This window comes from Trifolium pratense, linkage group LG2 (genome assembly GCF_020283565.1).
Source record: "Trifolium pratense cultivar HEN17-A07 linkage group LG2, ARS_RC_1.1, whole genome shotgun sequence".
Taxonomy (NCBI): Eukaryota; Viridiplantae; Streptophyta; class Magnoliopsida; order Fabales; family Fabaceae; genus Trifolium; species Trifolium pratense.
The window spans coordinates 59,470,173-59,497,842 of record NC_060060.1 but is presented as its reverse complement, the minus strand read 5'-3'; the positions used below and the strand labels follow the sequence as shown (position 1 = coordinate 59,497,842).

General features: G+C 36.9%; 1 protein-coding gene across 2 annotated transcripts; it reads right to left on the bottom strand.

Annotated features, from left to right (window-relative positions):
- Positions 1–368: 368 nt before the first annotated feature.
- On the bottom strand, positions 369–24,753 carry LOC123909209 (outer mitochondrial transmembrane helix translocase-like). Of its 2 annotated transcripts, XM_045960001.1 has the most exons (6): positions 24,498–24,738; positions 23,730–24,030; positions 1,479–1,637; positions 1,051–1,346; positions 565–724; positions 369–532 (listed from the first exon to the last, which is right to left on the bottom strand). In XM_045960001.1, exons 1-6 carry the CDS (start codon positions 24,666–24,668, stop codon positions 522–524), a joined length of 1,098 nt encoding a protein of 365 aa, XP_045815957.1. In that variant the 5' UTR covers positions 24,669–24,738; the 3' UTR covers positions 369–521. The 2 variants fall into 2 exon arrangements, with proteins under 2 accessions (XP_045815957.1, XP_045815958.1); XM_045960002.1 differs by having other exon boundaries at positions 369–724; positions 24,498–24,753.
- Between the last annotated feature and the right edge of the window lie 2,917 nt (positions 24,754–27,670).

Genomic DNA, 27,670 nt, shown 5'->3' with positions numbered 1-27,670 from the left:
CAAATGCAGATGAACTTTTGGTTATGTTAGTATTAATAGGACCAAAATTAAGTGTTCTTTTTAGAGTTGATTTCAGATTTTAGTATCTTTTTATCTTTCACAAAAGCTTGAACATAACAAACTAGAACGCGGCTGCGCGATTCATTTCAGCCATACCTTTGACCTGATGGAAATTTATCTTAATTCCAACATTTGCATATTAGGATGCATTATAGTTATACAATGTCATAGAATGTCATGAAACAGACAATATTGACTACAATTATATGGCATTTGACAGCATCATATCGTGATACAAATATTAAAAGTACGATGGAGCGACAAAAGTATCTTTGCATTAACCAACTGTGTTCATAAATAAACTTTGACAAATATAAAATATTATGTTATACAAGGATTGATGCATCAAATTCTGAACAAAAAAGCAAAACCAACATTTGCGCGACCACGATGGATGGATATTATTACATATTTGAGAACTAGTAGTTTACCAAAGGAAGTAACTGCTGTTGCAATCTGGACTAAGATAAATGACGGTAGAAGAATCGTCTAAAGAAACTCAATATTTTGTAAACCAAAAACAAAACAAAAACAAACAAAAAAAGAAACTCAAAATTTTAAGGATCCAGGGGTTCATCCTACTGTATTCATTTGCAGCAACAGTTGTCTTCCGTGAAGTTGAAAGGGCCTTCTTCAAATCTAATTGCGACAAAGGTCTAGGTTCCTGAAATGTGAAAAATAAATAAAACAGTCAGTAATTTTCATCTTATGAAATGTAAAAAACAATAAGAGGACTATACAATTAACAAGACTTGATATATGAAATCACATCCACATCGTCACAAATTTCTTTCATTGACCAGAGACATTTTTCAAGCATGCAAATATTAGTTTCAAATAAAACAGACATACACAACATTGATTTGAATCTGATATTTAATTCAAATACAGTCTAGCCAAGTCAATCATAAACAGCATATTATCCATTACTAGGAAAATTAAAAAATTAAAGCAGATACAAAAGTAGAAGAAAATGACAAATATACTAACACAGGTTTGTTTCCCTTTCTTCTCATCATCCAGTAGTTCTCTAATAGGAAAATACGCAGCCTTCTTGCAAAGATCAAATAAATCTGAACCAGTGTAACCCTTACATAACCCAGCTATATAACCGAAGTCTATTTTATCTTTAACCCTCTCCCCCTTTAAGATAACCTTCAATATCTCAGCCCTCTCTCTTTGGTTTGGATATCCAATTTCAAAAGCATGAGGAAACCGCCTGAGTATTGCTTCATCAAGTTCTGCAGGACGATTAGTTGCTGCAAGCACCATAACCTGAGCATTCTCTACACAGACAAAAAAATAAAATATATTGTAGTCTGTAGTAACAATAACTATACCTTACCATCAAAATTGTCACTTGTTTTGAAAATTTAAACAACAAACGAAAATTACATGACAACTAATTTAAATCTTACTGTTGGTGGTGAATCCGTCCCATAGAGCCATGAACTCCGTTTTCATGCTTAACATAGCCTCGTCATCTGATGTACGTCGTTTACCCAAAAAACTGTCTACTTCATCAATGAATATGATGGCAGGCTGAAGCTTATCAGCCAAGCTAAATACGGCAGCCACTGCAGAACAGCAAAATATTAGCAATATACCAAAACAAAGAATAGCACTTGAATGAAGAACATAAAACAAATTGATCAAAAAGAAACAGATACAAATTTATGTTGTATAATCAATCGGGGTTTGATTAATGAAGCGTAATTAGGTATGCCAGGTTAGCCTCGTTAACTGTTATAATAAAGAATGTGCGTGGCTGAACAGCTTCAACCTTCAAGCCTTCAAACAAGTAACTACATATTTGCTAAACCGTAGTTATTAGAGATCCTATGGAGGGGTGACAATCACTAAGCATATACACTCCTCAAGAAGGATTAGGCAAGGATGAAAAAATTGGCCAGCAAGAGCATATAATCTAAGGAAGCCCTTTTACTCATCTAAAACAGGAAATGTTTGTCATATTTTTCTGGTGATTTTCCTTGATAAAAAAAATAAGCTGATTTTTTCAATATAAGGCAACTATCCATCTGAGAACAACAGATTGTCATTCGATGAACAGATGGCCTTGTCCACCAAACAAGCTGAGATATTGGTTTAAAAGAATGAGAACGACTGCATTTCACAGTATAAATACATTGATTTAAAACAACATTGACACTCCACAATATAAATTACATGCACAGAAAACAAACATATGGGGAATACATTTGGAATTGGAAGCTAAAAAACAAGTCCAATGATCAGTCACATTGTATACCTGCATATTCTTTCACAAGACATCCTGGTTGTATGAAAAACCCACCATGGTAGGGTCTAGGGGAAGGATGTAGGCAGCCGTTTAATACTACTATTCCTATGAACTATTATTTTCTACATAGACGATTCAAGAAAATTTTAGTTTCATCCTATTAATACCGCTGTTAAGAATATTGGCTAATATTTTCTATTAGTGGTTGTGGCCAAATGTCAAATGTAACATCGTGATGGAAAAATGTCAAGATAGGGTGATCACGCTTAGATGAAGTACGCTGCAATGGCCGAACATTTTTGGGTCACGGGTACTGCAGTCAAAGTTCCGCGGTCAGTACAGTAGAACTACTATGCATGGCAGCCAAGGAAACCCAAATTATGCAATGACCCGTCATTCTTCCAACTTCACTTGAGCCAACAGACGCCAGCAGTTAGCAGTCATGTGGCTACAAGCAACGTACATTAAAATTGTGTTTCAACTCGTAAAATCAATCTGACAATCTTCAACACTGAACAATCTTGATCCCAAACAGAATCGAAACTGGGTGGGATCGTATGAAATTGCTTGGATCGATTTGCTAGCTTGTCAAATTGCTTGGGTATCCTATCTTTCACGATTTCACTGGAGAAATAAGAAACTGAGTTACACGGGTTGGATTTCCTCTACTTGGTTACATAAGACAATTTTGTGGGTTAAAAAGTGAAAGCCCAAACAGGATGTCAAGCTTAAATCTACCGGTTAACTGTTCTGGCCTCCTTTAATTGAGTTTGTCAGCTGTTTTTCTCTCTAGCATATTTGAGTTTCTGCCTGTGCGAGTTGTTTGTGGATCTCTCTCTGCTCTTTGTTCGTGTATCTTTTTCCCCCCGGGCTACGACAGAAAAGTATATCTCACAGTAAAGGTTGGATTTCAATGAAGAACAACAAGTGGAGCCTAGAAGTGGTGGGTTTAAATATGTTGGTTCTGTTTCTCCACTCCAGACCTAGTGAGCCAAACCCAAATTGATTAGTTACAATATTAATGAAAAAGAGCAGACGGGAAGTTCTTCTTTAACCTTTGTTTACGACACAGTGGGCAGAACCCAAGCAAATGGAATTGAAGGAAAATATATGCAGCCATTCTATTATTATTCCTACAGCAACTTAGATCATACATCATAGGTTCAGGACAGAATATGTTCCAACTTTTACATTGCACCCCGGCTAGGTTGATTTTGAAGGGGGTGGTATTCTTTATGTTGGGTTTTTGTATGTTGGCTACATTTTGAAAAAATATATTTTAGCCAAGTGTTGAGACATATGTGCTGACCCCAAGTGTTGTGACAAATGTTGGTACACTTTGGAACAACACCTGTGTGTGTATCTGTGCGCGCCAGCTAGCGGGTTTTAATTTCTACTCAATCTTTTGAAGATTTGATTGAAGAATTGTTTCAAGGTTTCTTACAGAGGAAGGCGCACGTGTTTAATGTGTTTCAGGAGGCAGCCGAAACCCTAGTTATATTTTCTAAAGGAATTATATTTTTGGAAAATATATTTTTGTGTTTCAAAAATAGAACTATTATTTTCAAAAATATATCACTGTTGCCGCAATTCAAGAAGCCCTAATTTTGTCTTGAAGCCCAAGTCGTTCTACTACTATAAATACGAAGGCAAGCATATGGTTTCAAGCATCTAAAATCGTGTCTTACAAAGCGTGTGTTTTAGGGATTTTAGAGTGTTAATTGTGAGCCTTTCTTGTGTCTCATTGATGCAAGCTTAGGACCTGAGTTTATTGAGTTGTAAGTGTGAACTTCTCCTAAGCTTTGAAGTACGAAGATTGTTCTATTGTGTTGTGTAGTTTGCTCGCAAGCTTTTAAGCAAGAGTGAATCCTAGTTTCTTAGGAGTGTGTCTCCACCGTTTGTAATCGTTGAATTGAATAACAACGCTGTCTGTGTTGTTAAGGTGGGAATTGGGACGGGGTCTCATATCTAGGAGTTCCTAGGTAGAAGTGTCATTGGGTAGTGATTAAGTGAGAAGTTGTAAACGGGTGAGTTTAGCTTCGAAGTAATACTGCTGATAGTGGACTTCATTCCTGGATTGGTATCCCCCAGAGTAGGCTTTAGGCTGAACTGGGTTAACAACTCTTGTGTGTTATTTACTTTACTGTTTTTATTGTTTTATGTTAAGTGCTCTGTTTATAGACAAGTGTTGGCGCACCGGTAACAACATCTGTCTACAACAGACAAGTGTTGATACACCTTGATCAACACCTGTTCACTGTGTGCCAGAAATTTCAATTGGCATCAGAGCAGGCACCCTGTTCTGAATTTTAGGGTGAGCTCCAGGGAAACTTTTTCTGGCAAGGATGGACAAAGAAGGAGGGTTTGTTACCAGACCACCTCTTCTGGTTGGTGCTTCAAACTATGACTATTGGAAGTCCCGCATGATGGCTTTCCTAAAACAAATTGATAGCAAGACATGGAAGGCAGTTCTGAGAGGGTGGACTCCACCTGTGAAGATGGACAAAGATGGTAAACCAACTCTTGAGTTGAAATCTGCTGAAGAATGGTCCAAAGAAGAGGATGAGCTTGCTCTTGCAAACTCAAAAGCATTATATGCACTATATAATGGTGTTGACAAGCACATATTCAGACTCATCAAAAAGTGTGTCTCTGCTAAGGAAGCTTGGACAATTTTTGAGACTGTTCATGAAGGTACCTCTAAAGTGAAGCTGTCAAAGCTACAACTCCTAACCACTAAGTTTGAGAATCTAAGAATGAATGATGATGAAACTATTCAGGATTTTCACATGACCATACTTGATTATGATAATCAATTTGATGCCTTGGGTGAAAAGATACCTGAAGAAAAGCTGGTAAGGAAAATGCTTAGGTCTTTACCTAAGAAGTTTGACATGAAAGTCACAGCTATAGAAGAAGCAAAGGATATCACAGATATGAAGCTGGATGAACTGGTTGGTTCATTACAAACCTATGAGGTAGCTACAAATGAAAAAACGGATAAGAAAAACAAAAACATTGCTTTTGTCTCAAATGCTGAGGAAGAAGATCAACAGAGTGACACAGAGTCTGAAAATAGCATCTCTGATGCAATGGTTCTTTTGGGAAAACAATTTAATAAGGTGCTAAAGAGAATGGACAAACGCTCAAAGACAGGTGCAGCTGACACTGGTCGCAACACTTACAGGAATTTCAGAAAACCTGTAACAGATGAGAAATCAGCTCCAAATAAAGGTGTTCAATGCCATGAATGTGAGGGGTATGGTCACATTAGAAGTGAATGTGGAACCTTCCTGAAGAAACAGAAGAAGGGGTTAACTGTAACTTGGTCAGATGAAGATTCTGAAGGAGAAGCTGATACTGCAAAGGCTATACATGCATTGACAAGTGTATGTACATCTGACACTGAATCATGTGAGGAAGAACTGACCTTTGATGAACTTGCTGAATCATATAAAAAACTGTGTCTGAAGAGTGAAGAAGTCTGCAGAGTCTCTGAAGAGCAAAAAGAAACAATTACTAAGTTGCAAACTGAGAGAACTGCCAATCTGTCAAGAATATCTGAATTTAGTGCTAAATGTGAAGAAAGTTTAAAGATCATTGAGGAACAGAAGGCAATTATCATCAACTTAGAAGCAGACAAGGTCAAACAACTGACTGAGATAGCCCATCTGAATGAAGAGGTAACTGAATTAAACTCTCATCTTGAGAATTTAAAGAAGCATGTTCTTAGGCTATTCAAAGGAAGTGATCTAGATGAAATCTTAGAAACATTGCCTACTCCTAGTAGAGACAAAACAGACATTGGGTATGAATATAAAAATGTTAATAGGATTATGGATTACAACAAAGAAGGGAAATATATGCCTGAGATAAGTAAACAACCTTCTCCAAAAATGCATGACAGGATGTCGCCACACCTGACTCCTAGACAGCAGAGACAAGTGTTACCACATGTGGCACCACATCAACAAAGATGGCAGAGACCTAGATTTATACCTAGACACAGAAGCAGGTACCACTCATGGAGATGTCATCACTGTGGAAGAAAGGGGCACATAAGGCCCTACTGCTACAAATTGTATGGGTATCCAAGTGAAATTCCTCAAGAGTCTGATCCATCCATTACTAAAACAAGGATGGAATGGAAGCAAAAGGATGATACAACCAATATCAAGGAGTATACAGCTGAAAGCAGTGGGAAAAGTTTGATTGCCCATACGTCTCTCAGAGCCTCATCAAAAGAAGATTGGTACTTTGATAGTGGTTGTTCCAGACACATGACTGGTGTTGAAAAGTATTTAAAGGAGGTAAAATCCTATGCCACAAGTTTTGTGACATTTGGAGATGGAGCAAAGGGGGAAATTAAAGGTATTGGAAGACTGATTGACCATGGTCTGCCAAAACTTGAAAATGTTCTCCTTGTAAAAGGGCTAACTGCCAATCTAATCAGTATAAGCCAACTATGTGATCAAGGCATGAAAGTCAACTTTACAAAAAATGAATGTCTTGTCAGCAATAATGGAGGAGACATCCTTATGAGGGGTGTTAGATCAAAGGACAACTGCTACTTATGGATCCCTCTTGAAGAAGCTAATGTATCTACATGTCTCTTAACTAAAAATGAAGAGGTTAAACTGTGGCATAAAAAATTAGGACACCTTAACCTGAAGAGCATGAAGAGAGTCATATCTGAAGAAGCTATCAGAGGACTACCAAGTTTACAGATACAGGAAGGCAACATCTGTGGTGAATGTCAGATTGGGAAGCAAACCAAAGTGTCGCACCAGAAGTTGCAACACTTGTCCACTTCTAGAGTTCTTGAGTTACTACATATGGATCTGATGGGCCCATACAAGTTGAGAGTCTTGGAGGTAAGAAATATGTTCTTGTTGTTGTTGATGACTTCTCTAGATATACTTGGGTCAATTTCATTAGGGAAAAATCTGAGACTTTTGAAGAATTCAAAAATCTTTGCTTACAACTTCAAAAAGAGAAAGATTGTGGTATTGTAAGAATCAGAAGTGACCATGGTAAGGAGTTTGAAAACTCTAAATTTACTGATTTTTGTGCTGCTGAAGGAATAACTCATGAATTTTCTTCACCAATTACACCTCAACAAAATGAGGTGGTTGAAAGAAAGAACAGAACCTTACAAGATTCTGCTAGAGTGATGTTGCATGCCAAAAATGTTCCTTACAAGTTCTGGGCTGAAGCCATGAATACAGCATGTTACATTCACAATTGAGTAACATTAAGAAAAGGTACTGCTACAACACTGTATGAACTATGGAACAATAGGAAACCTACTGTGAAATATTTCCATGTGTTTGGGTCAAAATGTTACATTTTGGCAGATAGAGAACCTAGGAGAAAATTAGATCCCAAAAGTGACGAGGGGATATTTTTGGGTTACTCAACCAACAACAGAGCCTACAGAGTCTTTAACTCCAGAACAAGAACTATGATGGAATCAATCAATGTTGTTGTTGATGATAGTGATACAACAAGTGCAGATCCAGCTGAAGAGACAGATGTCATCACACCTGTCCCTGCACTAGATGATGATCAAACTGAACCTGAACCTGATCAACATTCTGAATCTACTACAGAGGCTCCTAGACCAAACAAAGGACCATCTACTAGAACACAGAAGAATCATCCCCTGGAACTTGTCATTGGAAACCTAAATCAAGGAATTGCAACAAGAAGATCAAAAGAAGCAATCTCTAACTCATGCTTCATATCCAAGATTGAACCAAAGAATGTCAAAGAAGATTTGACTGATGAATACTGGATCAATGCTATGCAGGAGGAACTAACTCAGTTTAAAAGAAGTGAGGTATGGGATCTAGTACCTAGACCAGATGGTATAAATGTTATTGGTACAAAGTGGGTCTACAAGAACAAAACTGATGAGAATGGTGATATTACTAGAAACAAAGCCAGACTTGTGGCACAAGGATACACCCAGATAGAAGGAGTAGATTTTGATGAGACTTTTGCTCCAGTTGCTCGCTTGGAGTCCATAAGATTGCTCTTAGCTGTGGCATGCATCTTAAAATTCAAGTTATATCTGTTGGTGTTTTGATTGGCTACATTTTGCAAAAGCCAACCAGCCAGATGCTGGACTGAGATGCTGTAGCATTATAGTACAGCATACTGTTGCTCTGTTTTCGTGCAGAATTTTTATTTCAAATTTGAGTCAAGATTTGCTTCAATTATATATTCAAGCACGTGCGCCTGGGCAAAACGAGCCTTGCTCAGCAAGTTTTTATTGAAGTCGGCTGAAGGAACATTATTTAAAACAAAAATATAATTATATTATATTTTTTTGTTTTTTTTGTTTGGTACAACATGAATTATATTTCTGGAAATAATTTAGGGTTGGGCCGCAATTCCTACAGCTGTGTTTGTCTGAAGACCTAACTTGGACATCAAGACAATTGAAGACTATAAATATGTGAAGCCTCAAGCCTTTACAACTCGTGTATTCTAAACCTTGTCTTTCATAAAGCGTGCGTTTTTAAGGTTTAGGTTGTGTGTCTTTTGTGAGCCTTTCTTGTATCGTTTTTGATGCAAGTTTAGGACTGGGTTTGTGTTGTTTATTGTAAGCTGCTCCTAAGCTTTTAAGCACGGAGTTAGTTTGTGTGATTCACTCATAAGCTTTTAAGCAAGAGTGTGGTCTAGTTTCTAGGAGAGTGTCTCCATCCTTACAAATATTATTGACAGCAACATAGTACGTGTTGTTAGAGGGAATTTGGGACGGGGTCTCATTATCTAAGAGGTTCTTAGGTAGGATTGCACGGGTAGTGTCTAGGTGATAAGTCAAGTACCGGGTGTTGGTCGAGGGCTTTGAACTAGAGCTATTATAGTGGATTCATTCCTGGATTGGTATCCCCCAGAGTAGGTGACGTTGCACTGAACTGGGTTAACAATTACCTGTCTTATTTATTGTTCTGCAATTTATTTATTTATTTACTATGTTCTGCGACTATCTTGCTGCAACGTGTGCTATAGCATCTTGTGCAGCATTGTGTTCACTGCGTGCCAGATTTCAATTGGTATCAGAGCAGGCACCCTTTCTGGTTATAGGGTGAGCTCCAGGGAAAATGTCTGGCAACATTGAAAAGGAAGGAGGGCTTGTAAGAAGACCACCGCTTCTAGTTGGTGTCTCCAACTATGATTATTGGAAATCACGCATGATTGCTTTCCTAAAATCTATGGATAGCAAAACTTGGAAGGCTGTTCTGAAAGGATGGGACCCCCCTGTGGTCATGGACAAGGATGGAAAGCCAACACTTGAACTAAAAGCTGAGGAGGACTGGTCTAAAGAAGAGGATGAGCTTGCTTTGGGAAACTCAAAAGCATTATATGCATTATACAATGGGGTAGACAAACACATCTTCAAACTAATCAAAAAATGTGTCTCAACAAAGGAAGCTTGGAAGATTCTTGAAACTGTTCATGAAGGTACTCCTCAGGTAAAAATGTCTAAATTACAGATTCTTACTACTCAGTTTGAAAATTTACGTATGAAGGAGGAGGAAACAATTCAAGATTTTCATATGACTATTCTAGACTATGATAATCAATTTGATGCCTTGGGGGAGAAAATTCCCGAAGAAAAGTTAGTAAGAAAAATGCTTAGATCACTTCCAAAGAAATTTGATATGAAAGTCACAGCTATGGAAGAAGCCAAAAACATATCTCAGATGAAGCTGGATGAACTGGTTGGATCACTCCAAACTTATGAAAGTGTTGCAAATGGAAGAAGTGAAAAGAAAAATAAGAGCATTGCCTTCTCATCTAAAAATAATGAAGAAGAACTGGAGGATGAAGAAGAATCTAATGAGAGTATCTCTGAGGCCATGGTGTTATTGGGAAAACAATTCAACAAAGTTCTTAAACGAATGGATAAGAGACCCAGATCAAATTTCAAAAACAATGCTCCAGGCACTATGCGCAGCAATGAAAATCAAGGAAAACCAAAAGGTGATGAAAAATCAAACTTAAACAGAAACATTCGATGTCATGAATGTGAAGGATATGGTCACATCAGACCTGAGTGTCCAACATATCAGAAGAGAGCAAAGAAAGGGCTAACTGTCAGTTGGTCTGAGGATGATGACTCAGAAGATGATACAGCATCTGTAACTGCTAAACATATCTCAGTCTTAACAGGTATTGTTACATCTGATACAGAATCTAATGATGGAGAGGTAACCTATGAAGAGCTTGCTGCATCCTACAAGGAACTTTGTCTTAAGAGTGAAGAAATCTGCAGGGTTATTGAGAAACAAAAGGTAACCATCAATGAGTTAAAAGCAGAAAAATCTGAGAATATCTCAAAAATGGAGGAACTTCAAAAGAAGGTAAATTATCTATCCTCTGATCTTGAAATCTGCAGGGTTATTGAGAAACAAAAGGTAACCATCAATGAGTTAAAAGCAGAAAAATTTGAGAATATCTCAAAGATGGAGGAACTTCAAAAGAAGGTAAATTACCTATCCTCTGATCTTGAAGAAGCTAAGGAAGTCATTGAAAAATTAAATACTGACATTTGGCGGCTGAGAAAATTCTCTGACATGTTGTATAAAGATGATGAGCATCTTGACAAACTTCATAAGGCTGATGGACAACTGGAGGAAATCTTAGAGAAAAATGTTCGAAAGCCTAGGAATATTGGGCTTAGCTATGAGAATGTCAACAAATTCAAAAAATACAGTCCTGACCTCATGTACATGGATCCTAGAGAAACTCAAAAGCAAAGGATGCCTTATCAGAAGCCGCAGCATCATCAGCAGCATCCCATGTCAAGAAATAGAAGAAAGCACCATGCTTGGAGATGTCATTACTGTGGTAGAAAAGGGCACATAAGGCCTTACTGCTACAAACTATATGGGTACCCTAACAGACGTCCTCAGCACAAACCTGTTTCCACAACTGCCCCTACTCAACAAGAATGGAAACCTAAAGGTGAAAATGAGAAGAAAAGTGATACAACTCAACCTGAAGAAGAGATTACTGCTATGATTGCTCACACATCACTTAGAGCTTCATCAAGGGAAGACTGGTACTTCGATAGTGGCTGTTCAAGACACATGACCGGAATAAGTAAATTTCTTGTCGGTATAAAGTCTTATTCAACCAGCTTTGTTACCTTTGGTGATGGTGCAAAAGGAGAAATTGTTGGGATAGGGGAGCTCAGAAGTAATAGCTTGCCTAAAATAAACAATGTGTTGTTAGTAAGAGGATTGACTGCAAATTTGATAAGTATTAGTCAACTATGTGACCAAGGAATGAAAGTAAACTTCACCAAGTCTGAATGTTTGGTTACAAATAACGAAGGTGAGATTTTGATGAAAGGTGTCAGATCAAAAGACAACTGCTATCTATGGGTTCCTCAAGAAGAAGCAAATATGTCAACATGCTTAATCACTAAAGAAGATGAAGTAAAACTGTGGCACCAAAAGCTTGGTCATCTTAACCTAAGAAGCATGAAGAAAGCAATATCTAAAGAAGCCATCAGAGGACTACCAAACCTCAAAATTGAAGAAGGTAGCATATGTGGAGACTGTCAAATTGGAAAACAAACCAAGATGCCTCATCCAAAGCTGCAGCATCTTACCACCACCAGAGTTCTTGAACTTCTACACATGGACTTGATGGGTCCTATGCAAACTGAAAGCTTAGGAGGAAAAAGGTACGCATATGTTGTTGTTGATGACTTTTCTAGATACACCTGGATAAATTTTATTAGAAAGAAATCAGAAACCTTTGATGTATTCAAAGATCTATGTATTCAACTTCAAAGGGAGAAAAACAATGTTGTATTAAGGATCAGGAGTGATCATGGTAAGGAGTTTGAAAACTCCAGGTTCTCTGCTTTTGTGCCTCTGAAGGCATCATACATGAATTCTCATCTCCCATTACACCACAACAAAATGGTGTAGTAGAAAGGAAAAATAGAACTATACAAGAGTCAGCAAGGGTAATGTTACATGCAAAGAAGCTTTCACATGGTTTTTGGGCAGAAGCTATGAATACTGCCTGCTATATTAATAATCGTGTCACCCTGAGATCTGGAACAACAACTACTCTGTACGAATTATGGAAGGAGAGGAAACCTACTGTTAAGCACTTTCATGTGTTTGGTAGTAAATGCTACATCTTGTCTGATAGAGAACCAAGAACCAAAATGGACCCTAAAAGTGATGAGGGCATATTCTTGGGATACTCAATAAATAGTAGAGCCTACAGAGTATATAATAATAGAACCAAAACCATGATGGAGTCTATAAATGTGGTAATAGATGACACTTCAAGTGAAACTGCTGAAGATGATGCAGAAGATGCTACAGCATCTATAACAGGTGGTGTAAATTGTGAAACTACTAATGAATCAAAGAATGATACAGAGGTTACTGCATCTGAACAAATCTCTGCTACTCCAAAGAAAGGACCTTCTACTCGTACTCAAAAGAATCATCCTACAGACCTGATTATTGGTAATCCCAATCAAGGAATTACTACTAGAAGGACACTTGACTTAGTTTCTAATGCTTGTTTTGTGTCTAAATTTGAGCCAAAAAATGTGAAGGAAGCTCTGACTGATGAGTTCTGGATAAATGCTATGCAAGAAGAGCTAAATCAGCTCAAGAGGAATGAAGTTTGGGACTTGGTTCCTAGACCTGAAAATGCAAATGTAATAGGTACCAAATGGGTCTACAAGAACAAGTCTGATGAAAGTGGAACTGTGACCAGAAACAAGGCAAGGCTGGTTGCACAAGGATACTCACAGATTGAAGGGATAGATTTTGATGAGACTTTTGCTCCGGTTGCTCGTCTTGAATCCATTAGATTACTTCTAGGAGTGGCATGCATTCTAAAATTCAAGTTATTCCAAATGGATGTGAAAAGTGCCTTCCTCAATGGATACTTAAATGAAGAAGTGTATGTGGAACAACCAAAGGGGTTTGTTGATCCAAGCTTTCCAAATCATGTTTACAAATTAAAGAAAGCTCTTTATGGATTAAAACAAGCACCTCGAGCATGGTATGAAAGATTGACTGAGTTCCTTATTAGTCAAGGCTACAGGAAAGGAGGAAATGACAAGACTCTATTTGTGAAAGAAGATCAAGGCAAATTTCTATTAGCACAAATCTATGTTGATGACATTGTCTTTGGAGGAATGTCTAGTGAGATGGTACAACATTTCGTGCAGCAAATGCAGTCTGAGTTTGAGATGAGTCTTGTAGGTGAACTAACCTACTTTCTTGGGCTCCAAGTAAAGCAGATGGAAGATACTATTTTTATCTCCCAAAGCAAGTATGCAAGAAATATAGTGAAAAAGTTTGGTATGGAAAGTGCTGCTCATAAAAGAACACCTGCAGCAACCCATTTAAAGCTTACCAAAGATGAAAAGGGAGTTGATGTAGATCAAAGTCTTTATAGAAGCATGATAGGAAGCTTATTATACCTTACAGCCAGCAGGCCTGATATTACTTTTGCTGTAGGAGTTTGTGCTAGGTACCAAGCTGAGCCAAAGATGAGTCATCTTGCTCAAGTGAAAAGAATTTTGAAGTATGTGAATGGTACATGTGATTATGGGATCTTGTATACTCATGGTGAGAACTCTATGCTAGTAGGGTATTGTGATGCTGATTGGGCAGGTTGTGCAGATGATAGAAAAAGCACCTCAGGAGCTTGTTTCTTTTTAGGCAACAATCTTATATCTTGGTTCAGCAAGAAACAGAACTGTGTATCTTTATCTACAGCTGAAGCTGAGTACATAGCTGCTGGTAGTAGCTGCTCCCAGCTATTATGGATGAAACAAATGTTGTTGGAGTACAATGTGGTACAAGATGCTATAGCATTGTACTGTGACAATCTTAGTGCCATCAATATTTCAAAGAATCCTATTCAACATAGCAGGACGAAGCATATTGATATTACGCACCATTTTATTAGAGATCTAGTTGAAGAAGGTATTGTAACTCTTGAGCATATTTCAACTGAAGAACAACTGGCTGATATATTTACTAAGGCACGCAAATCAAGGGAAGTAATCAAAAACTTCCATAACTTCTTTTTCCACGCGCTACAACCTCTTTATTCTCTCTATCACACTATCTCTCTCCATTCTCTCTTTTCAACAACCTCTCAACTTCTTCCATTAATCACCATCACCAAAAACCTCCATCAAAATCCAACAAACATCATGTTGAGTTCTCAAACTTCTTCTCCTGCAAAGAACGACGACACCACACCTTCATATAACTCTCTTCCTCAACAAATCACCATCGCCTATCCACTTTCAACGGTGTTTCCTGATGATATAGTGAAGACGAAGAAGACCACACCGAAGAAAAGCTCTAAACGAAGTCAATCGACTTCTCGTGTGCCGTCTGAATCGAAGAAAGGGGGTAAGCGTTCTAAATCTAAATCTACTCTTAAAGCGGTTCATACAATGCGTGAATTGTATCTTGACAATCCTCCTACTGCAAATGTTGATGTTAATATTGAAGCATCTGATTCTAGTAAGAAGAATTTAAGTTTGGAATTGGATTTAACTGAAACCCTAGGATTAGAAAAACCTAGGTCTGCTGAGAAATTGGGGGAAACCTCCTTGGAAAACCCTGATGTTGTTGTTGATGATATTGGCGCTAACTCTAAGGCCAATCTTGTGTCTGAGATGACAGTTGATGAGAATGCAGGTTCTGGAATAGATGCTGCAAATGATGCTACAGCATCTGAAGCACATGTTGATATTAGTACCTCTGTAGTCCCTGATTCACCAAACTCTCCTGTGGTTCCTGTTAATGAAAAAGGTACTGAAACCACCATCCCTGATGATGTCATTACTCAGGATAAGGGTAAAACTGCAAGTATGCCTGATACAAGTGAGGCAAATGTAATTGATGTTGAAAGCCTCCAATTCAAGAGTACTCCTAGGGCTGGTATATCTAGGAGGCTGAGAAGTAATACAGGAAAGGATATAGCCACTCCTTCTGAAGCCACCAAAACTAAAATTGGGCCTAAGAAACAGTGGAGCAAGGTCACTATACCCTCTGGAAGCAAGAAGAAGATTGTGAAGAGAAAAACTATCTCCTCTAGTGACTCTGACTATGAGGAAGATCAAGATGCTGAAGCATCTCCTGCAGCATCTCCTCTGAAATCTGCCAAGAGAAAGAGAATGGCTCCTAATGTCCCATCTGTACCAATTGACAATGTCTCCTTCCACTGTGTTGAGAATGTTGACAGGTGGAAATTTGTGGTGAAGAGAAGAATAGCCATTGAAAGGAACCTTAATGAGGAATTCTTGAAATGTGAAGATATTATGAATCTAATTGAGCAAGCAGGGCTAATGAAAACTGTGTCTGAACTGGGAAAATGCTATGAAAAACTGACAAGAGAATTCTTGGTGAACATCCCATCTGACTGTGATGACCCCTTAAGTCCTGAGTACTTAAAGGTATATGTGAGGGGAAAATGTGTTGATTTCTCACCAGCCATCATCAATCAACATCTGGGAAGATGTGATGTTCCTGCACCTGAATTGAAGATATCTATGAATGAGGTATGCAAGACTATAACTGGTGACAAAGTAAGAATGTGGCCAAGAGCTGGAAAACTATCTGCTGCAAAATTAACTACCAAATATGCTCTGCTGAACAAAATTGGTGCAGCCAACTGGGTCCCCACTACACACTCCAACAGTGTAGCTACAGGTTTGGCCAAATTTATCTATGCCGTAGGTACCAGTACTGACTTTGATTATGGCACTCATATTTTTAATGCAACAATTCTCCATGGCTCTTCCACTGCTGTAAAAATGCCAATAGCCTTTCCCACTTTGATCTGTGGTATTATCTTGTCTCAACATCCTGACATCTGCACTAACTCTGATGTGCCTGTCTCTAGACCCTCAGCCTTAACCATGGATTTTAGATTATTGGAAGGAAAACATGCTGCAGACATTGCTGTAGCATCTTTGAAGACACCAGCTGTAGGTATGACCAAGAGACAGATGATTGCTAATCTCAGGGAGGTTAGTAATATGCTAGGTGAGAAGAAGGAGCTGGTAGATGGTGTAATCCAAGCCTTGGAGCTTGAGCAGTCACAGGCAAATGAGGATGGAGTTGGTCCTTCCCATGGCGCTTCCCATGATGATGATCTTGCAAGTGGTGACACTGTAGAAGAGGAGATGGCCTCTGATGAAAGTCCCTCAATATGATCTGTTTCTGTAACCTTTTCTTATTTGGATGTTATTTTTGAAGGCTTAGGCCTCATGGTTTGTAAATTGTACTATGTGATTCTCTATGATCTGACATCCTGTGAACTTGTGCTACTTGGTATTCTATGGTTCTTTGTTTTGCTCATATTCTATGGAACTGACTTTATTTGTCAGAATTTATGGCTAAAAAGGGGGAGTAAAATAATGTTCTGTGTGTGTGCATGATGTGATGAAAAATGCTATAGCATCTGGTATAGCATGTTGGTTTATATGCATGTTTTGAGGGGGAGTGAAGTTTTATGCATATATTGAGGGGGAGTAGGTAGAATTTATTTTTCTACTACTTTTAATATGCATGCTTATAAAGGAATTTATTTTTCCTATTCTCTGTGGTGTTGCTTAAATTTCAAGGAGTTTATTTCTCCGATCTTGAATCCACTATGTGAGAGTTTATTTCTCTCTATCTGTACTTTGAGGCTAAGATGTGTTATGTTCCGCTGTTGCATGCCTCTGATGCTTACGTGCTAACTATCTTTTCATCTGATGAATTCCTTTACTTTCTTTCCTAGTTGTGTGCGTATGTTGACTCGAAGGAAAGTTTAAAAAGCTTAGCATCGTTCTACTTTCTTTCCTAGTTGTGTGCTTATGTTGACTCGAAGAAAAGTTTAGACTGTATCTCTCTATGCACTGGCCTAAGGTTGTTTTAGCCAAAATTTGCCAAAGGGGGAGATTGTTGGTGTTTTGATTGGCTACATTTTGCAAAAGCCAACCAGCCAGATGCTGGACTGAGATGCTGTAGCATTATAGTACAGCATACTGTTGCTCTGTTTTCGTGCAGAATTTTTATTTCAAATCTGAGTCAAGATTTGCTTCAATTATATATTCAAGCACGTGCGCCTGGGCAAAACGAGCCTTGCTCAGCAAGTTTTTATTGAAGTCGGCTGAAGGAACATTATTTAAAACAAAAATATAATTATATTATATTTTTGCGTTAACATGAATTATATTTCTGGAAATAATTTAGGGTTGGGCCGCAATTCCTACAGCTGTGTTTGTCTGAAGACCTAACTTGGACATCAAGACAATTGAAGACTATAAATATGTGAAGCCTCAAGCCTTTACAACTCGTGTATTCTAAACCTTGTCTTTCATAAAGCTTGCGTTTTTAAGGTTTAGGTTGTGTGTCTTTTGTGAGCCTTTCTTGTATCGTTTTTGATGCAAGTTTAGGACTGGGTTTGTGTTGTTTATTGTAAGCTGCTCCTAAGCTTTTAAGCACGGAGTTAGTTTGTGTGATTCACTCATAAGCTTTTAAGCAAGAGTGTGGTCTAGTTTCTAGGAGAGTGTCTCCATCCTTACAAATATTATTGACAGCAACATAGTACGTGTTGTTAGAGGGAATTTGGGACGGGGTCTCATTATCTAAGAGGTTCTTAGGTAGGATTGCACGGGTAGTGTCTAGGTGATAAGTCAAGTACCGGGTGTTGGTCGAGGGCTTTGAACTAGAGCTATTATAGTGGATTCATTCCTGGATTGGTATCCCCCAGAGTAGGTGACGTTGCACTGAACTGGGTTAACAATTACCTGTCTTATTTATTGTTCTGCAATTTATTTATTTACTTACTGTGTTCTGCGACTGTCTTGCTGCAACGTGTGCTATAGCAACGTGTGCTATAGCATCTTGTGCAGCATTGTGTTCACTGCGTGCCAGATTTCAATATCAAATGGATGTAAAGAGTGCATTCCTAAATGGTTATCTAAATGAAGAGGTATATGTTGAACAACCAAAAGGGTTTGTAGATCCAAGTTTTCCTAACCATGTCTACAAACTAAAGAAAGCTCTCTATGGATTGAAACAAGCCCCTAGAGCATGGTATGAAAGATTGACTGAATTCCTCGTCAGCCATGGATACAAGAAAGGTGGCAATGATAAAACCCTGTTTGTAAGAGAGGAGAAAGGGAAGCTAATGATAGCTCAGATATATGTGGATGATATTGTATTTGGTGGAATGTCGCGACAAATGGTGGAACATTTTGTGCATCAAATGCAATCTGAATTTGAAATGAGTCTTGTAGGTGAACTAACTTATTTTTTAGGTCTTCAAGTCAAACAAATGGAAGACGCCATATTTATCTCTCAGGAAAAATATGCAAGAAACATTGTGAAGAACACCTGCACCTACACATTTGAAGCTTACCAAAGATGAGAAAGGGATTGATGTGGATCAAAGTCTCTACAGAAGTATGATTGGAAGCTTGCTATATCTTACAGCTAGCAGACCTGATATCATGTTTGCAGTAGGTGTTTGTGCTAGATATCAATCTGAACCCAAGATGAGTCATCTGACTCAAGTAAAGAGAATCTTCAAATATGTCAATGGAACATGTGGATATGGAATTTTATACTCTCATGGTAATGATTCTACCTTAGTTGGCTATTGTGATGCAGATTGGGCAGGAAGTGCTGATGATAGAAAAAGCACATCTGGTGCATGTTTCGTTTTGGGAAGCAATCTAGTATCTTGGTTTAGTAAGAAGCAGAATAGTGTGTCTCTATCCACAGCTGAGGCAGAATATATAGCAGCTGGTAGTAGCTGCTCTCAATTGTTATGGATGAGACAAATGTTGAAGGAGTATAGTGTTGAGCAAGATGTCATGACACTTTACTGTGATAATCTGAGTGCTATAAATATTTCTAAAAATCCTATTCAGCATAGTAGGACCAAACACATTGATATACGACATCATTTTATAAGAGAACTTGTGGAAGAAAAAATTGTTACACTTGAACACATTACATCTGAAGAACAGTTGGCAGATATTTTTACAAAGGCTTTAGATGCGAATCAATTTGAAAAATTGAGAGGCAAACTTGGAATTTGCCTTTTTGAAGACAAATAGCAGTTACAGCATGTAATGCGTGTAACTACCTCTCATCCGCCTCTTCACTTAAAGTTACACGCTAATCAAGGGAGTTTTTTTTTCAACTTCCCATAACCTCTATCAACCGCAATCATTTCTTTTCTTCCACTATCTCTCTCACGCTCAAATTCTCTCCAACTTCCTCATCAACATTGTTCTAACCTTTATTTTTCTCAGAAAAGTTTACTCAAAAAATCATGTTTGACTCTGCAAAATCCTCACCAACCAAGAATAATGATGTTCCATCGCTACAACAAATGGTGATCGATGCTATTCCTCTCAGCACCATACCTCCTACAAGTCCAACGATGAGGAGAAAATCAACTGCAAAGAAGGATAAATCATCACGAACAAGTACAAATCCTTCTTCTCCTGCTACAATTAAAGATTCAAAGCGTAAAAGCAAGAAAGGGAAAGGTGAATCGAGTAAGTCTTTTACAATGTCCGAGCTTCACATTGATCCACTTCCATCAAGTGGTATTGCAACGCCTGTCGCTAATCCTGCAGTTGAGAGTGTTATTGCATCTGGTAAGACTTCTGTTAATATAGGTATCAATATACCAAAATCTGTTAAAACCCTAGGCGTAGAGAACCCTGCTATATCTGGAAATTTGGGGAAAAGTGTTCCTAACTCCCCTATTGTTGCTGATGCTAATATTGGTGCTTCTACTGAGACCAATAATGATGTTGCTGATGAGTCTCTCAAGAAAACTGGTCCTGAGACTCATGTTGCGCCAAGTGTTGCAACACATGGCGCTGCGCCAAATGTTGTGTCAGATGTTACTACATCTTTGGCACAGGAAAATATTGTGGACTATTCTGAGTCTGATGAGAGTCCCCAACCTAAGGGTGCTGATAAAGAAACTGCTTTTGATAAGGTTGTTAATGAAAATCCTGAAGTTATAATTGTCAATGAAACAACTGTTAGTGATAAGTCTGTTCCTACAAACTCTGAGGCTAGTGTGGCTAGGAGGACTAGAAGTAGGGCTGGTAAAGGTGTAGAGACTGCTAACACACCTGTCCAAACACTCAAACCATCTAGGGCTGGAAAAAGTACTGGTAGAAAGCCCCTATATGGACCTCCAAAACCTGTGAGTAAGGTGGTTCCTAGAACTGAGGAAAAGGAAAAAGCTAGGAAAAGGAAAGCTCCACAAACCAGTGACTCTGACTTTGAGCCAGAGACAGATGTTGCTGCATCTGGCAGCACATCTAGAAAGAGTATAGGAAGAAAGAAAGTTCCTCAATCTGTTCCCTATGCTCCCTTGGATAATGTTTCATTCCATCTGGAAAATGGGTCTGCTAGATAGAAGTTTGTATATCACAGGAGGTTGGCCTTGGAAATGAACCTAAAAGATGATATCCTTCAATGCCAAAGTGTTGTTGAAGCTATTGAGTATGCATGTTTAATGAAGACTGTCTGTGGTTTGGACAAGTGCTATGACAGGCTTGTCAAAGAGTTTTTGATTAATGTGGCTGACAATTGTAATGATCCAACAAGTCCTGAATATAGGCAAGTTTTTGTTCGTGGGAAGTGTGTAAAATTCTCACCAACTGTGATTAACCAACATCTGCAAAGAAGTTCTGATGAGGTGGCTGCTCTAAAAGTCACAGACAATGAGGTCTGCAAGGTCCTCACAGGTGGCAGGATAAAGGTATGGCCAAGCAAGGCTAAGTTGGCTGCAACTTCTCTCTCTCCATTTTATGCTGTTTTGAATAGGATTGCTGCACACAATTGGGTGCCAACAACCCACTCAGGTGATGTGGCCAGAGGATTGAGAAAGTTCATTTATGCTGTGGGTACAAAGGCAAAATTTGATTATGGGTCCTATTTCTTTCAAGAAACCTTAAGCCATGCCTGACCTATGCTGTTGAGAAACCAGTAGCCCTTCCCACTCTGTTATGCAATATCATCCTTGAGCAACACCCAGATATTCTGAGAAGCACTGATGTTCCTTGTAAAAGGAAAGGGGTGTTGGTTATTGAGCAGAGGCTGCTTGAAGGGACAAATGTTGCAGCAGGTGTTGGCACATTTGTCCAGGCTGGTGTACTTTCAAGGAAGCAGATGATTGCTGATCTGACTGAGGCCAGCAGAGCACTTGAGGCAAGAAAATTGAAAATTGATCGTGTGATAGAGGCCCTCAAGGCTGAGGAAGCTGCTGAGAATGTTGAGGGTGAGCCTGATGGACAAGAAGGTGAGGAAACTAGTGGCTCTGGAACAACACAAGTTGTGTTTATTATGTACTACTTTCTTTCCTAGTTGTGTGATCATGTTGACTCGAAGGAAAGGTAATATTGTATCTCTCTATATACTGGTCTAATATTGTTTTAGCCAAAATTTGCCAAAGGGGGAGATTGTTGGGTTTTGGTATGTTGGCTACATTTTGCAAAAACAGATTTTAGCCAAGTGTTGAGACATATGTGCTGACCCCAAGTGTTGTGACAAATGTTGGTACACTTTGGAACAACACCTGTCTGTGTATCTGTGCGCGCCAGCTAGCGGGTTTTAATTTCTACTCAATCTTTTGAAGATTTGATTGAAGAATTGTTTCAAGGTTTCTTACAGAGGAAGGCGCACGTGTTTAATGTGTTTCAGGAGACAGCCGAAACCCTAGTTATATTTTCTAAAGGAATTATATTTTTGGAAAATATATTTTTGTGTTTTAAAAATAGAACTATTATTTTCAAAAATATATCACTGCTGCCGCAATTCAAGAAGCCCTAATTTTGTCGTGAAGCCCAAGTCGTTCTACTACTATAAATACGAAGGCAAGCATATGGTTTCAAGCATCTAAAATCGTGTCTTACAAAGCGTGTGTTTTAGGGATTTTAGAGTGTTAATTGTGAGTCTTTCTTGTGTCTCATTGATGCAAGCTTAGGACCTGAGTTTATTGAGTTGTAAGTGTGAACTTCTCCTAAGCTTTGAAGTACGGAGATTGTTCTATTGTGTTGTGTAGTTTGCTCGCAAGCTTTTAAGCAAGAGTGAATCCTAGTTTCTTAGGAGTGTGTCTCCACCGTTTGTAATCGTTGAATTGAATAACAACGCTGTCTGTGTTGTTAAGGTGGGAATTGGGACGGGGTCTCATATCTAGGAGTTCCTAGGTAGAAGTGTCATTGGGTAGTGATTAAGTGATAAGTTGTAAACGGGTGAGTTTAGCTTCGAAGTAATACTGCTGATAGTGGACTTCATTCCTGGATTGGTATCCCCCAGAGTAGGCTTTAGGCTGAACTGGGTTAACAACTCTTGTGTGTTATTTACTATACTGTTTTTATTGTTTTATGTTAAGTGCTCTGTTTATAGACAAGTGTTGGCGCACCGCTAACAACATCTGTCTACAACAGACAAGTGTTGATACACCTTGATCAACACCTGTCCACTTTGTGCCAGGAATTTCACTTTAGAACAACAATATTTCTTATTGTTAGGTTTATTGGTTATTTAAAGAGGTGGACATGCATATGTGTTTCTATGTTCCAACTTTTATATTGCACCCCGGCTAGGTTGATTTTGAGGGGGATGGTATTCTTTAGAACAACAGTATATCTTATTTTAGTCAAAAAAAAAAAAAGTATTTCTAATTGTTAGGTTTATTGGTTATTTAAAGAGGTGGACATGCATAAATAGGAGGCAAGGGGAGAGGGACATGATTAAGTTTTGTAAACATTGAGTGAATAGAGAAATGACTTGGTTGTTGTTCGGAACCCAATAATTGAATTCCAAAGAGATACAACAATTTTATTAAGAAATAGGATAGAATCTCTCCTCAAGAATTTCCTCTTCACAGTAGAGACTAATACTCTATTCACAATTACGATAATCAAAGATGCTCAGCACCCTTTGTACTTATACAAATAGCCCTAATATAATTTTTTTTGAAAACTTGGTATCCGGTCTTAGGATCGACTAATTCAAGGGGACCAATCTCACCGCCCACTTGCGGGGGCCCCATTTAAAGCCAGAGTTTTTTTTTGCTCTGTATGGACTTAGCCCACCGAAATTAGCACCAGTGGGAATCGAACCTGAGACCTTGAGAGGAGCATACTCCAAGGGCCCAAGCCAACACCACTCGACCAACCCCAAGTGGGTTAATAGCCCTAATATAATAACAAGTAACAACCTCAACTAATTAATTAGTTAACTACTATTTATTTACTGAACTAAGAAAATCATAACATCCATTATCCATACAAACAAAAATTGAATTTATCATCAAAATATGCTACAAGATAGTTTTAAGGATATCACACACTTACCGAGCTTTTGGGCATCCCCGAACCATTTGCTCATGAGGTTGGATATCTTGACATTAATGAATACTGCTCCAGACTCCTTGGCAATAGCTTTTGCAAGTGTAGTTTTTCCAGTGCCAGGAGGTCCATACAACAAGACCCCCTTTTGTGGTCCAAGGAGCTTACCATGCGAAAACAAGTCGGGCCGCTTAAGGGGTAAAATAACAAGCTCAAACAAAGCTTGTTTAATAGTTTCAAGTCCCCCAATGGAGTCAAATTCCACATTAATGTTGTCAGGATTTATAACATCACATGCTATCACATCCTACACACAATGAAGTTAAAGGGCACATATCAAACATCAAAATAAAAGATAACCGTTAACTAGGAAGACAAATAAGCTAACTTATAGCTTATAAGCTAAAAGCTTTGTTTGGTAACAATTTTTAAAAAAGAGCTTATAGCTTATTTTCCAAATGCTATTTCAAGTAGCTTATGAGCTTATAGCTTATAGCTTATCATTTTTTCTTCCAATTTTACCCCTATCATCTTACTTGAAAAAAAAAATCAAATATTAATTAAACATATCTTTTTTCATGTCATTTCATACGCAAATTCAATTAGCTAGCTTATTTGCTATAGGCTAAAAGCTAGCTTATAAGCTACCGGCTATAAGTTCATCTAGCTTTATTTTTTTACCAAACAGAGCCTAGGTCTAATTTTTTTTACAGAAATCTACAAAAATTTTGCAACTGATTGTAGAGACAACAACAGTTGAGAAATTGGTACTACCTCGTAAGAATTGGTTTGAACGAGGGGACGACCTAGACGCTTTGCAATATCTTTCTTCTGCTCATGAGCCTTCTTCGATGTTTCACGGTTCGGGTCAAGATATTGGAGCCCCGTTGTCAATACATAGTAACCCACCACTGCCTTAACCGCGTACACAACCAAAAAATGCATCGCTTTTCCACCAACTTTGATCCCTTCTACCAAATTTCATAGTGGTTGGTTTAGATAAAATGCCACATATAATATCGTTAAAGTGTACCTATTTCTTTAAGAAGCAGTACCTAATAGGTAATTAATAGGTACTCCAATTGGAGCAAAACAGAAATGAGTACCTAATAGGTATTGATTCTAAAATAACTTATATGATTTTTGTGAGACCCGTTTATAATAATGTAGAGTTATTGGTGAAATGTGTTATTGGTGGGGCCAATTTAGAATTTTTTAAGAAGTGTTGGGTTGGAGGGGTTGAGTGCTTATTAAGTATTATTATTAAAAAATTATAAAGAGTGATGTGTATATGTGAAGTCCACTTAAGTACTAAAAAATGAGGAGCTCCATTGTGAATGCTATAAGTAAAATATAATAACTACCCACTAACCATATACTTTTATGTCATTGTATACTTACACTGACCATACAGTTTTATCACGCCACATTCAGTACCATATTATTTTTCATTTGTGTTCAAATAATTCAAGATTTTCGACGATGGCGGCGATATTTCCAGACTGAATAAGCCAATTCTAATTCATTAACCTTAAATTTATCCAAAGAAATATGTTACATCTTGACAATGATCTATCATTCATGCAATACAAATGCATCATTTTGTTAAAGAAAAATACTAAGTGTACATTTTTTACTCCAACGTTAAAAGTGGTCAAATAATGATGAACAAACTTAAGAATATATGCTTCCTAAGTGGTGGTCCTGCTGTATTTACTGTATAAATATGCTTTGAAGGTGGAAAGTTTCAAATTTGTGGTCCTTAATCATAACTAGTATCCGGACCCGTGCCAAGCACGGGTAAAATGAGACTACAAAAATAATATTTTAATATTAAAATTTTCAAAATTCTCAAATAAAAAGAATGGAAATTTATAAACATAAAAAAAAAATCCCGTATTAGTAAAAAAATAAAACATAGAATATCGTATTAATATATAAATATAAATCCCGTATAAATCTCAATGTAAAAATATAGACTCGTGTGTAAACTTTAAAAAAAAAAAAAAACAAAAAAAGTTAAATTCGATAGTAAAATAAATATGAAACAAAAATACCCTAAAGAAATTATCATAATATATCTTATATTAGTTAATTTTCTCATCAATATCCTCCGAATAAAATAAATATAGAACCTAGTATATATTATAAATAAAAAATATGTCTCTGTATTAATATATGAACAAACATACGGTTCCTATAATAATATTTTTTTTTGGTATTCGTTTATAAAAAATATATACTTTTTGGTATTTACCATCTTGTTCTTAGGGGAAGAGTTCTCTGATAATTAATAGTTCGACCGCCATGTGCATATATATCCCCAAATAATACATGTGCAAAATTCTCACAAAAATAAGAAAATAGATCATATATAAATAACAAAATAAAAAGAACATAGGCCACATAATAATAATACAAAAAATAGGTCTATGTATTAATATATGAGTAAAAGTATAAAATCCCGTATAAATGTCTTAAAATAAAAGTATATAACCACGATAAAAAAATATAACAAATAAAATAGATAAACAAAAATAGGAAAATTAATAAAAAAAATAGGAGAATGTCTTAAAATCCCGTATAAATGTCTTCAAATAATTGTACTATTTTCCTCCTTCTTTTTTTTGAACAATTCTCTTCCTCCTCTTTATTATTGGTCTTCTCTTCTTTTTTTTTTGGTACAAATTATTGGTCTTCTCTAAATAAATAAAAAACTAATACATAAAATAATCTTAACCTAATAAAATAAATTTAATCCACTCTAAGAAAAGAATATCATTGATCCCGTCAAGTTCTATCGCAACCAACTTGGTATTAATTCATTCCTTTCATAGTCTTTCTATACATCTGCAAATAAAATATAATAAATGATTAAATCCAATATAAAACATTGCTTTGGATATTTTTACGGTACAATAAATATAATAAAATTAATGTTTGCAATAAAAAGAATATTACTTAATGATGTGAATTTTCTGTACAACTATTAATAGAATGTTGCATCGCCTATTTCATTATAGAATGTTTTTAATAACATCCAATTTGCATATTATTAGTATTAATGGTACAACTATAAATCATCAACTTTCTATGTAGAATTTGAATTTTTGGTTTCTCATGTGAATTATGTGAATTAATTGTCAAAGCCATATGAGAAGAGAAGCCTTTTGGACATGGCATGTGTACAAAATTCCTTGAAAAAAAGGACTCAAATCACGGGTAAAAACGTGTTTGTAAATTCTTTTTCCCATGAAACTTATTTCAAGCAAGTAAAACACAAAAATTCATATTTTAAATTATTCTATTTTACTTTTCTTAATAAATATGAATTTTTTTATTTATTTATAATATAAGACGGAGGAAAATTTCAATACTACTATGAATTCTTTTCCTCAAATTTAACTTCCCGTTTATCCACTACTTTTTTTTTACTGATTATATATAGTACTTTTTTACTAAATCTCTTTTTTAAATACTTTTTCTTTCGTCATTGTAGTATTTTCTTACCAAATATATTTTTTTTAACCAATCCTTACCAAATATTTTGAGAAAGGATTAATACTCAAATTATAGCATTTAAAGCATTTAATTATATTAAAAAATATTATATTTTTTCTCTCAAATATATTTGGCTTATTAGTAATTTTTTGTAAAAAATTGTAAAAAAAAAGATATATTATTAGTAAAGATCAATAAATTGCAGCGTTTTACATTGAATGAGATTGATATTGCTTACGTGAATTTATTGTCAAAATCATATGAGAAGAGGATCACTATCGAAATGTAATGTGTACAAAAGTCTTTGAAAAACAGCTATCAAATAATATATCAATCGATTCCAATAGCAATTGACGTTGCAATTAGAAATAAATGACCATTGCTTATTGTGAAATTTGAATCAAAATGTATAATGATAAAATAAATGATCATTGCTCTGTTTCCTT

Bases quoted from the DNA above. Each gene is read 5' to 3' on its own strand.
- LOC123909209 (XM_045960001.1), bottom strand. From the start codon at position 24,668: ATGCATTTTTTGGTTGTGTACGCGGTTAAGGCAGTGGTGGGTTACTAT. The intron at 1,638-23,729 runs GTAAGTGTGTGA...GCTGTTCTGCAG, and splicing joins CGGGGATGCCCAAAAGCTCG to TGGCTGCCGTATTTAGCTTG. The intron at 1,347-1,478 runs GTAAGATTTAAA...TTGTCTGTGTAG, and splicing joins GGACGGATTCACCACCAACA to AGAATGCTCAGGTTATGGTG.